The sequence below is a fragment of the Macaca thibetana genome, chromosome 1 (genome assembly GCF_024542745.1).
Source record: "Macaca thibetana thibetana isolate TM-01 chromosome 1, ASM2454274v1, whole genome shotgun sequence".
NCBI classification, from domain to species: Eukaryota; Metazoa; Chordata; class Mammalia; order Primates; family Cercopithecidae; genus Macaca; species Macaca thibetana.
In genome coordinates, this window is record NC_065578.1 from 130093409 (window position 1) to 130106137 (window position 12729).

At 44.4% G+C, this 12729-nt stretch overlaps 1 protein-coding gene and 1 long non-coding RNA gene across 4 annotated transcripts in view; one reads left to right on the top strand and one right to left on the bottom strand.

Annotated features, from left to right (window-relative positions):
• Positions 1 to 12729, bottom strand: part of FCRL5 (Fc receptor like 5) — a 37030-nt gene that overhangs the window by 21939 nt on the left and 2362 nt on the right. For all 3 annotated transcript variants that reach the window (XM_050779514.1, XM_050779531.1, XM_050779523.1), the window contains exons 2-7: positions 12032 to 12052; positions 10568 to 10822; positions 8798 to 9049; positions 8233 to 8517; positions 6828 to 7106; positions 3066 to 3344 (exon numbers count right to left, since the gene is read on the bottom strand). In XM_050779514.1, coding sequence (XP_050635471.1) covers positions 3066 to 3344; positions 6828 to 7106; positions 8233 to 8517; positions 8798 to 9049; positions 10568 to 10822; positions 12032 to 12052 — 1371 coding nt within the window. The remainder of the gene's footprint in view (positions 1 to 3065; positions 3345 to 6827; positions 7107 to 8232; positions 8518 to 8797; positions 9050 to 10567; positions 10823 to 12031; positions 12053 to 12729) is intronic.
• Positions 1 to 12729, top strand: part of LOC126948322 (uncharacterized) — a 166444-nt gene that overhangs the window by 10905 nt on the left and 142810 nt on the right. The gene's annotated exons all lie outside the window — the stretch shown is intronic.

Here is a 12729-nt window from a genome sequence, read left to right on the forward strand (position 1 = left end):
GCTCAGTCTCCAGTCCAGCGTCTCCAGGCTTCGCCTCCCGGGAGGGCAGCCAAGCAACTTCTCAGGCTTCTCTGACCAGCTCCCCTATGTGCCATGCTGGTCTTTCCCTATCTGTTCATTTTTCCAGCAGACCAATAGTCTCTTCTTCTCTCATGGCCCCGCTTGTAGTGTGATCCTGCCTCCCTTTTGCAGAGGAGATGATGCTTTCAAGGAAGAAATTCCTTGTCTTGCCACCACCAGACTCACTTGCACCAGCTCCTCACTTCTTCCTGCAACCATGCAGGCTTCCCTGCAACCATGGAAGAGCCACGCCTGGCCTTTCCAAGGGGGAACTTCCTACATCTCTTGACCTGTGCACACCTGCCTCTGTCCTAGACATGAAGTCCTTACCTCTATTGGCTTCTTCCAAACTACATTTTGATGTGTTTAACTATCTCCATATACGAAAAACTAACAGACAATACAAAAACAACCTTATTTACATTTGAAGTTCCTCACAGTCGGTTTCTCCACTTTTCTGTGGACAGTCTTCTGGAAGAAGTGACCTACGTTTATCATCTCTACTTCTTTATCTCATATCTCATATGCACATTTTGTCCATTACAACTCAGTTTTTACCCACAATAATCTACTAGAGTTGATTTTTCATGTTTATGAATGTAGTAATGATGATAATGATAAAAATAAAAAAGATATTTATTATAATGACACTATAGTGCCTTTAAGTTCTGGTGTGTGTATATTTGTCAGATGTAATTTGTGAATATCTATACGTATACAGACACTAAGTTAATCATCAAAACAACTCAGTGAGGTAGGTACTATTGTTTTCCCTATTTCACAGATGAAAATACTGAGGCACGAGTGGTTGAGTCACACAGCTAGTAAGTGAAGAGGCAGCAGTCAAACCCAGATATTCTGGTTCTAGTCTGTGTTCTCCTGCCAAAGAGTACTTTGTGGCTAAATTAATCGGATGTGACTCAGTTTTTTTGTTTTGTTTTGTTTTGAGATGGAGTCTCACTCTGTCGCCCAGGCTGGAGTTCAGTGGCATGATCTCAGCTCACTGCAAACTTTGCCTCCTGAATTCAAGCGATTCTCCTGCCTCAGCCTCCCAAGTAGCTGGCATTACAGGCAACCACCACCACATCTGGCTAATTTTTGTATTTTTAGTAGACACAGGATTTCACCATGTTGGCCAGGCTGGTCTCAAACTCCTGACCTCAGGTGATCCACCCATCTTCAGCCTCCCAAAGTGCTGGAATTATAGGCACAAGCCACTGCTCCCAGCTGTGACTCAGTTTTTATCTTTCATCATCTCTTAGCTTTGCTTTATCCAAACTGGCTCATTATCATGTGCTTAGAACATGTTCTACCCTTAGTGACAGTGGGGCACACTCTCATAGTGAGTGCCTTTTCCCTCGGCCAGAGGCCTTCCTTCTCATGTCCCATCTCCTCTACTGGGACTAGACTGGGGGTTCTGTCCAACTGGGCACTCCCTTGTTGGGCCCTCTCCTTCACTCCTGGCTGCTCCTCAAACAGGTTGCTCTATGACCTGTTCCTCACTGTACTGCTGGAGTGGTTTTCCCAACATTTAAAACCTTCATAGAGCCCAGATTGCCCTGCAGAATATGACCCAAGCCCTTACTCTGCTTCTAAGTAGGTTCTAATGATGTCGTCTTCCCCAACCTTGTCCTTCCTTTCTCTACTGTTCTGTCTATGCTTCTTCAGTCATCAAGAACTGACCCCTCTCCAGTTCCTGGAAAGTGTCCTCCCTCCCTCACCACAATACCCTTCTCCTTCAGGTCTTATCTCAAATTCCAAGAATTGTTTTCTCACTTCCCAACTCGGATTGGCATGCATTTCCATCTGCTCCTGTAGCCACCAGGTGCTTCTAACTTTAGGTTGATGTTTTCTCTATTACTTGTCTGCCTTTGCCATTAGCCCCTATGAACTGTGTGGGCAGGACCAGGTTAGTGTAGTCTTAGATGCATCCTTAGATGTCAGTACAGTCTGGTCCATGGAATAGATGCAATCAGTATTTATTAGGTGAAGAAGTGAGTCTTTGAATAGGACTTTAAACATCTCTGAGTGTGTTTGATCATGATGTCACTGTCTCCACTTTCCCTGGGACTCTGAATGTTAGGCACATTGCTTTTTTTCTATGTCATTTGATGTCTCCTCCTGGGTTCCCTGGTCCTCTCCTTCATAATCTCACACATCCCTGTGGGAGGGACTGGATTCTTGCTTGTCTTCTGAGCTGGTATTATTGGTTTACAAGAGAGGAAACTGAGGCCACTTCCAGGCCCAACCAACACTGGACTCTCTGTCTCCAATGTAGGCCCAAATTACACTGTCTCCTTCAACATTGGACCTGGCCATTTAGCCACACATGGATGGTTCAAAATTGAGATCCAAAGCTCAAAGGAAACCTTTTTGATGTCATAACTGTTTGACAGCTACCTGAATAGCCGTGAGGGCATTAAGCCAAGCAACTGGAGGTGAAGCTGTCTCCTGGCCTGCTCCCAGCCTGCCGCGGTCTGTGCCTTTCTTACCTACTGCCCAATCAACTGTAAAAAAGGCTTGAGCAAGGGAGACATGTTGGGTTAACTATGATCCAGTGACTTGTCTTTGTGCCTCACATGATATTGCATCTGGTTATTCATTGATGTCTGATATTAATCAGACAGGGGACATTTCTGTGCTCCTGGGAACTGAGTCTGAGTCTATATCTACTAAGAATAATTTTGTGAATGAAAATCAGGCATCTGGCAGATCTACAGGACAAGTGGAGAGCACGAGAAAAGCAATTGACTGCTCAGAATTTGAGGAGCAGGGAAAAAAAACTGCTGCATCATGAGGCAGGGGTAGGAAGGCACCCAGGCTGCAGTGAGACAAGGCTGAAAGTGGTGGACAGGAGGTTCAGTGAGCCAGAGAGTGGAGGAGGACATTAGGTTGTCCCAAAGAAGAAGCAGAGGAAACCGGAAGGTACATGCTGACTTCTGAAGGACTGGGTGAGAGAGGACTCTCGGCCAGGGGTGGGTGACTGGCAGGAACCCAGGGCTTACCAGTGATGGAGAGGCTCACTGCCTCACTGCGCTGGGGGCCAAAGCCATTGTTAGCTGTGCAGTAGTAGTTCCCCGAATGGTCTGCAGTCAGAGAGAAGCTGATGGCCACTCCTCCTGCAGAGTGGGCCGACCTATTCCCCAGGGAGGCATCCTCATGATGAAACTGGTACACGATGGGGAGTGAACCTCTCTGGGCTTCACAGTGAAGTGTCAACTTGGCTCCCTCAGAAATCAGGTCCTCTGCAGAGCTGAGGGTGAGGACAGGGCGAGACACAGGGACTGAGAGAGAGAAAAAATTAGTCAAGATTTGTTTCTGCCGCTTGCTGTAGATTTTGTAAAAGGAAAATAAATCTTGGGAACCCCAAATCACTAAGCCAAAGGGAAAAGTCAAGCTGAGAACTGTTTCAGGCAAACCTGCCTTTTATTTTATTTCTTAATAAGATAACTTCAAAGACTTTTTTAAAAGCTACATACCTCCCTCAAAATTTGTCCACTGAAATATTTCTTTGTGGGCCTCAAGATCTTTACCCTAAAATGGTTCTGTTTTAAATGGTTCTGTTTTACCCTAACAATGTAAATTGATAGCTGATTTTCACAGGTGCGGGACAAAAGACAGAACTTTCAGTCATCCCTGCTTATAGGAGACAAATGCATATCTGATTGTTTCCCTGATTTAAAAATGCAGACTCATTGGGCTAGAGGAAGACAGCATTGACTATTTCTCTGCCCCTCTCTCACATGTAAATTGTGTATTCTGCTAAAGGCTGATCAAAGACTCAAAAGAATGCAACTGTTTGTCTGTTATCTACACATACTTTTAAAAAAATGTCTTCCTTTTTCTCCAGTATCTGCCCTTTCACCTTTAAATATTGAAACCCTCAAAATCATCTTTGGGGAAGGCAGGGAGCTGAATCCGGGGCATATATCCTTAACCATGGCAAAATATACTATCCAAATTGATTGAGACCTGTCTCAGATAGGCTTTGGTTCACAGATTCAACATTTCCCCAGTGCAGATGTTCAGTCTCCAGTCCACAGTCTCCAGGCTCCACCCACCCACAGGGTGACCCAGCCACTTCCCAGGCTGCTCTCACTGGCTCCCCTGTCCTCTTGCTAGTCATTCCCTGTCTCTTCCTTTTCCACCAGACCTCTTGTCTTTTCTCCTCTCCCAGTTCCCCTTGTTGTATGATCTGCTTCTCTTGTGGAGAGATGTTACTCTCAAAGAAGAATTTCCTTGTCTTTCCAGGAGCGGAATCACACCCTTACCCACAGCAGCTCCTCACTCCATCCTGTGCCCTGAGACCATAGAAGAGCCCTCTTTGGCCTGCCTAGGGGGATTTTCTTCTGACTCTTCATCCTGTGCACACCTGCCTCTGTCCTAGATAAAGCATTCTTACCTCTACTGGCTTCTTGCAAACACCATTTGCATGTGTTTAACCCACTCCATGTTAAAAAAAAAAAACCATCAGACAATAGAAAAACAACCCCATTTGCATTTGAAGTTCCTCACAGTCGGTTTCTCCACCTTTCTGTAGTCAGTCTTCTGGAAGAAGTGACCTACCTTTAACACCTCTACTTCTTTATCTCATATCTCATATGCATGCTTTGTCTATTACAACTCGGATTTTATCCCCAACAATCTACTAAAGTGGATTTTCATGTTTCTGAATAGAATTATTGTGATAATGATAAAAATAATAAAATAGATGTTTGTTATAATGACACTATGGTGTCTTTAAGTTCTGGTGTGTGTATATTTGTTGGATGTAATTTGTAAGTATTGATATATAGAGAGACACTTATTTAATCATCAAAGCAATTCTGTGAAGTGGGTACAATTGTTGTCCCTATTTCACAGATGAAGATGCTGAGGACCCAAGTGGGTGAGTCACACAGCTAGTAAGTGAAGAGGCAGCAGTCAAACTGAGGTATTCTGATTCTACTCTGTCGTCTGCCAAAGAGTACTTTGTGGCAAAATTCACTGGATGTGACTCAGTTTTTATCTTCCGTCATCTCTTAGCTTTGCCTTATCCAAACTGGCTCCCTCTCTTCTGCTTAGAACACAGTCTGCCCTTGGTGACAGTGGGGCACACTCTCACAGTGCCTCTTCTCAAGTCCCATCTCGTCCACTGGGACTGGCCTGGGAGTGCTGTCCAACTGGACACTCTCTTGATGAGCCCTCCCCTTCACTCCTGGCTGCTCCCCAAACTGTCTGCTCTATGACTCGTTCCTCACTGTGCTGCTAGGGAGGTGTTCCCCAAGATTTAAACCATTCATGGGGCCCAGATTGCCTTGCAGAATATGGCCCAAGCCCTTACTCTGCTTCTAAGTATGGTCTAACCATACCTTCCTCTGCAACCTTATCCTACCTTTCTCCACTGTTCAGTCTGTGCTACAGTCACCAAGAGCTGACTATCCCTCCAGTTCCTGGATCATGACCTCCCTCCCTCACCACAATCTTCTTCTCCTGAAATGTTCCCACTCATCCTCAGGTCTCAACTCACACATGAGCTCTTCCAAGAAATTTTTCTCACTTCCCAACTCAGATTGGTTGCCTTTCCATCTGCTCCTGCAGCCACCAGGTACTTCTATCCTCAGGTTGACGTTTTCTCTATTACTTGTTTGCATTTGCTATTAGCCTCTACCAACTGTGTGGGCAGGGCCAGGTTAGTATATTCTCAGATGCATCCTTAGATGTCAGTACAGTCTGGTTCACGGAATATATGCAATCAGTATTTATTAGGTGAAGGAATGAATCAATGAATAGAATTTGATACAGCTCTGAGCGTGTTTGATCATGATGTCACTGTCTCCACTTTCCTTGGGCCTCTGAATGTCAGGGACACTGTTCTCTTTCTGTGTCATTTGATGTCTCCCCCTGGGTTCCCTGGTCCTCTCCTTTATGATCTCACACATTCCTGTGGGAGGCACTGGATTCTTGCTTGTCTTCCAAGCTGGTATTATTGTTTTACAGGAGAGAAAACTGATGTTGCTTCCAGGCCCAACCAAGACTGGACTCTCTGTCACCAGTATAGGCCCAAATCACACTATCTCCTTCAACATTGGACCTGGCATTCAGTCATGCATGGATGGTTCAAAACTGAGATCCAAAGCTCAATGGAAACCTTTTGATGTCATAACTCATTGGCAGCTGAATTGGTACCTGAATAGCTCTGAGGGCATCAAGCCAAGCAAGCAGAGGTGAAACTTTCTCCTGGCCTGCCCCAAGCCCACCATTGTCTGTGCCTTTCTTACCTACTGCCCAATCAACTCCAAAAAAGGCTTGAGCAAGAAGGACATGCTGGGTTAACTATGATCCAGAGACTTGTCTTTGTGTCTTACCTGTCTTTGCCTCTGGTTTATTGATTAATGTCTGATATTAACAGAACAGGAGATACCTCTGTGCTCCTGGAAATTGAGTCTGTGTTTACTGAGAATAATATAGTGAATGAAAATCAGGCATCTGGGGAGCCAGAGGACAAGTGGAAAGCACAAGAAAAGCACCTGGCTTCTCAGAAATTGGTGACCAGGGGAGAGAAAGCCACTGCACCATCAGGCAGGGGTATGAAGACACCCAGATTGCAATGCAACGAGACTCAAGAGGCAGACAGCTGGTTCAGTGAGCCAGAGAGTGGAGGAGGACATTAGGTTTTCCCAAGAAAGAAACCGAGGATACTGGAAGGTACATGCTGATTTCTGAAGGGCGGGGTGAGACAGGACTCTTGGCCAGGGGTGGGTGGTTGGCAGGAACCCAGGGCTTACCAGTGACTGACAGGCTTACAGCCTCACTGGGCTTGGCACCATGGCCATTGTCAGCTGTGCAGTAGTAGTTCCCTGAATGCTCTGTAGTCAGTGAGAAGCTGATGGATGCTCCCTTTTCACAGCGGACTGACTTGTACCTCAGGGGAACACCGTCATGATAAAACTTGTACAAAGTGCGCAGAGAATCTTCCTGGGTTTCACAGTGAAGTTTCACCTTGGTTCCCTCAAAATTCAGAGCCTTTTCAGGGCTGAGAGTGAGGACAGGATGAGATGCGGGGACTGAGCAAGAGAAAAAATTAGTCAAGAATTGCTTTTGCCTCTTACTGTAGATTCCAAGGCATGGCCAATGCAAATGCCCAATCTCCAGTCTCCACCCTTACCTTGCTGCCATCAGAACCACACACCCTTTCCTGCACCTGCTTCTTGCTCATTCCCTCTGCCCTATGACTATGAAACGTTGCACCTGGAGTGCCCAATTATTATGAGTCTTCTTTCCTATTCCTGTTCATTTCTCCTTCACTTGCATTGGCCTCAGGGATTTGTTTGCCGTTGGTAGTTTTTCCTTAAAGATTAGCATAGTCTTCTAGAGCTTTTTCTCCTGCTCCTACTCTCTCCCTTGGCCCAGACTGACATTCTTTATTTACAGGTGAGAAAACTGAGTCAGAGAGAGATGAGGAGACCTGCCTGTGTAGGCTGTTTTCAGGGCCAGCCAGGGCCAGAGTTGGTGTCCTGACTCCTACTCTGGTGATGATCACATTGTCTCCTTAGAAGTGAGCCTGGAGTTTGCCATGAGTGGAGGGGTGACAGAGGGCTCTACAGAAGCTGTTTTTCCCTCATCACTGTAACTACCACAATAGCTTTGGGGGAAGGATGGTGCTGTATACTAGTAAGGGAGGTGATGTAATCTGGGGTGCATATTTATACTCATAACTAGGGAATGGTAAACCTCCAGAATTACATATTTGGAGTAACTATGATGTTGCAACCTGTCTTTGTATCCTACAGAAATTTTCACATTGGTTATTGTCAATAAGTAATGTTAATTGGGACAACAGATCCCTCTGTACCCCAGAGTCAGAGAGCTATGCCACAGCCCATGGCTTATCCCTATGGGCCTAGAAGAAAAAAAAATGATGTCAGGGAAGAGAGGCCTGTGAGAGAAAAGAAAGACTTGTATTTAATGGCATTGAAAGAAAAAAAAAAATAGACCTTTCTTTTCTTGGATTTTCCTGGGTCTAAACTCTTTTAAGATGCCCATAAGAGTAAAGGTCTCTTTGCTTGCACAACTCCCATTCTCACAGGTATGAGTTTTTTCTATAGAGACTGGTGACCCAAGCTGATATGCAGCTCTGTCCCACTTTTCCAGCCCTCTCTGCAGCAAATCTCAGATTCCACCAACACTTACTCAGCACCTGTATCCAGGATCTCAAGCTGTTAGATGTGGTGTTATAACACATTGTTGCTGCCTTACACCAGTAGAACCCTGAATCTTTACTCCACATGGCAGTAATCTGGAACTTCGGGGAGAGGCTGCAGCCTGATCCCAGCATCTGGTCATTTCTGAAGAAGCAGAACTGGAGCGGGACATCTGACCTCTCTAGAGAGAGCCGGGTCTCACAGGTCAGGGTCACTGGGCTCCCGCTGATGGGCTGGAAGGAGCTGACTCTCAACACTGGACGTGTAAATGACTCTAGAGAGAAGAATCACAACAGTCCTAGAGCAATGAGGCTGGAAGTGCTTTGGAGAAAAACAAACTTCAAGCAGCAGCACATCCAAAAGCAGGCAAAGAAAGGGATGTCATTGATCCCTAGCTTCCTTCAGCCCAAAGCACTACTATACTTGCTCTGGTCCTTGCAGGCACGTGGCCTGTAGTTTAGTGGTATTCCAGTCCACCCTTTTCCTCCTGTTCTATCTCTGTGACCCCAAGGAGTCTCCTTTTGACCAACTCACTTCACAAAATAATGCCTTACCTTGGACTTGGATTTTGACTGTGTTGGAAGAAACAAGGCAACAAGTTTCCTTATATCCAGTACAGCGATATGCACCATTGTCCTTGAGACTTGCATGAGAAATATGGAAGTCAGTTGTTTTATTAAGAAATGCCAGGACATTTTCATTCTTGTAAATAGTAGTCTTCAGTGTTACTTCCGCCTTTGCCCGGCACCTCAGAACCACAGAGTCTCCTTCAAACACAGAAAGTGGAGCTTGCAGGATCAGCGAAGCTATGAGAAACACAACAGTAGTTATTTGGTGCATCCCATTGTTTCCCCTTTCTTTTCATTGTTTTTCCAAGAAGATTTTATTTTTAAAAAAATGGATTGGGAAAAAGAACTCTTAAAATAATTATCACTTCTTTTTTTCTGATTTAGAAATGAACACATACACCTCGAGAAAAGTGAAAAGCAGAAATGTAGGTAAAATCACCTATCATCTCACCACCCACGTTTTGGCATATGTTTTTCCAGCTTTCTCTTCCACTTTCAAGTACTTGAGAGCTCATGTGTATTTATTTTATGGAATAATAATAATATTTGTAGATTTGATAACTTTCACTTACTATGCTATGAACACTTTCCTATGTCATTAGTATCGCTATTGAACCTGATTTTTAATGTTCATAAAGTTTTCCTTCACTGGCAGTAATGTAATTTCTTTAATGACTGTTCTTTTTTTAAAACCATGTCAAGGTCTGCCATTTTCAGGGGTGTACATCTATGATTGTTTCAGTAGGTAAATTCTTAAGAGAGGGATTGTTAAATCAAAGAGTATAAGCATTTTATTTATTCCTTGCTGGTACACTGCTCCCACTACCTTAAAAAATGATATAACTTCAACTTCAAAACACGTGGCTTTAGGACAAAAAAGGAAATGTCTCTTCCCTTATCTTTCTTTCTCTGTATATTTATCTACCTCTGCATTATGTAGCCATAAGTATGAACAATTCTCCTGCCACTTATTATTCCAAGTAAATAATATGGCTTAAAACTATACACAGAGGTCGGGTGCTGTTGCTCATACCTGTAATCCCAGCACTTTGAGAGGCCCAGGTGAGCGGATCACTTGAGCCCAAGAGTTCAGCGTTAGCCTGGGCAGCATGAGGAAACCCCATCTCTACTAAGAATACAAAAATTAGCCAGGCCTGATGGCGGGCTCTTGTAGTCCTACTTACCAGGGATACTGAGGTGGGAGAATTGCTTGAACCCGGGAGACGGAAGTTGCAGTGAGCCGAGATAACGCCACTGCACTCCAGCCTGGGTGACAGAGCGAGATTCCATCTCAAAAAACAAAACAAAACAAAACAAAACCAAAAAACTGTTCAGGAACCATTCAAATAAATTAGTCCTCAGGCTTTCTGGTACCCGAGAACCTTGTAAAAAATGCAAATTAATGGACCTCACTTCTATAGATTTTGATTGAATAAGCATAGGTAGGTCCTGAGTGTCTGTATGATTGATAAGCTGCCCAGGCTTTCTCACTCAAATCAAACTTCAAGAACCACAGGTGCAGAGACATTAATCTACTCAAGTAAAAATTTTATTCATTTGAATGTTTAAAATTAAGCAGCTAATTCCATTCCCTGTCTGGTTGTATTCTGAGCTTTTTACTCTCTCCCTGTCTTACCATAGTGTGAAATAAAATTGTCCACTCATGAAGGGTCTGAGGGAAACAGTAATAACAGCTAGAGAGAAACATGGGCTGAATTGATTTCTAAAGTTGGTGCATCTTTCATGCTCTCTCACCTGAAGAAAAGTCCAAGTACACAGGGCTACTGAGAGGGGAGCCCTGGGCCTGGCATCTGTACTCTCCAGATTCCTGAACCTCAAGGGTATTTTTTTGGGTTTCTCTCGATATTTCTTTCCCAAGGTGCCGATAGTACCATTTTGTTTTTTGTGATGAGTAGAAGCCAAATCCCTTGCAAGTCAGATTCACTCTCTCTCCTCGGAAGACTGTGGTCCATGGAGGCTGGAGGAAAATAATGGACTTGTATGTCCTTACTGAAGAGGAAAGAGAAAAGGAGTCTGAGGTGGAGGCACCTGCAGGCCCAGCCTCAGGGCCTCCTGCTGCATAGCCTGAAGGACCTGGGTTTGGAGGATCTGAAAGAGGTCCTCGGGGAGGGTCACTGATAGCTCAGAGCTCCCTGTCAGCCAGTGGCCCTCATCTCACCCAAGGGAGAAATTGCCCAGGGGATGGCAATGGGCAAAATGATTTCAGAAGGGTGACACCAGCAGGATTCACCATCAAATATCACAGTTAAGTAGCCTTACATGGAAGTGGGTCCCAGAGAAAATCAATGCTGCGCTGCCATTTCATCATGTTCAAACACTCATAAGAAACTCCAAAGGTGATGTTAAAATCACAATTTTGCACTTTCCCTAAGAGAATAAATCATATTATCTTAGGATTTGTCCCTGAGAAAGCCTCGAGAGCTCAACTTACCTAACATCTTCATTTTGTAGATGGTGATTCAAGTGCCCAGAAGAACCCCATCATAGCTAATTGTGGCAGAGCAAGGAAGGGGCAAGTCACTCACTGGCATCCAGAGGTGACTAGGACAAGGTTACAGCTGGGACCACTGATTTGGACAAGGAGAGGGGTTGTAAAGGGTTCTTGCTACTCTTGGGTTCTCAATCATCCACTCTGAGCCAAAGGAATGGCAGTAAGAGCCAGAACTAATTAAATGTGGGATGCAGATAACTTGTCTTCTCCCCTCTCTCCCCTTTCTGTGCCTTTCTTTTTTGTGAGGACCCAGTTGTTGGATGTCCAGGAGGATTTTACTCCAAAGCTGCAGAGAATGCAGCATTCCTGCTGGCATCAGCAGAGTGGGATGTTTTTGGGGATTTTTCTGGCTTGCTGATGGGAGAGGATCCTATCCTGAGTCCAGCACACTTGCCGTGGAGTTGAAGATGTCCTGCCTGGCTAAATGGGATCTGTTGGCAATAACAGTAAATGCAGGGCTTAGCAAAGGCCAGGAGCTGCTTGGGCATTCACCCCTTCCCCCCGGGAGGGTCAGAGGGTGACCATGGAGCTCTCCTGGCCCTTGGGAGATGCCAAAAAACCAGGCATCACTTTCAAATCCCTGCAGACCTCAGTGAGAAAACAGGAGATATTAGAGATCTCAGGCAGCCATCACAAATGTTCTCTATTGATTAGGAAGAGACACTCCTAACCAGAGACGCTGAAGAGTCAAAGACAGGAGAACTCACCAAACTGTCCACTGACAGGAGCTGCAAAAATAAGAGCCAGAGATGAGCACAGAACCATGATTATTTTGTTTGAAGAAGATAATTCCCTTTTTTAACCCATGCAGGTATTACTTGTCCCTTTTAAAAATTCATTTAAAAACTCTAATAATTATTCATCAAGTGTGTGTGTGTATATATATATATACAGATATATATACACACACACATATATACAAAAATATATACACACATCTATACAGATATATATACATACATATATATACACACATACATTATATACATATAGATGGCATGGTATTTGGACTTTTACAATGTATTTTAAAAATGATATCTGCCATCAAGAAGTTGACTAGTGGAAAAACAGAAACACGATTTAAAATAATATAACACAGGGTGTAAGTGCAATAACAGAAATACACATGGGGTATGTTGGGGGCAGAAGGGCCACCTAGCCCAGTGTGTAGGATATATGTGTGTGTGTAGAGTGTGTGTTTGTGTGTACATGTGTTGAACAGGATAGGTGGATCCTTGAAGGTACCTGAAGGAGATGATACTTCACAAAACTGTGAGTGAGAACATGAGTCTGCAGGTGGATGTTAGCATTTGTGTATGGTAAGAGGCGATGCAGAGGGTAATCAAAGTAGAAAGGGCACAGAGGTGGAGAAATGACATTGGTGCTCAGGAGTTGGGAGGGTTGG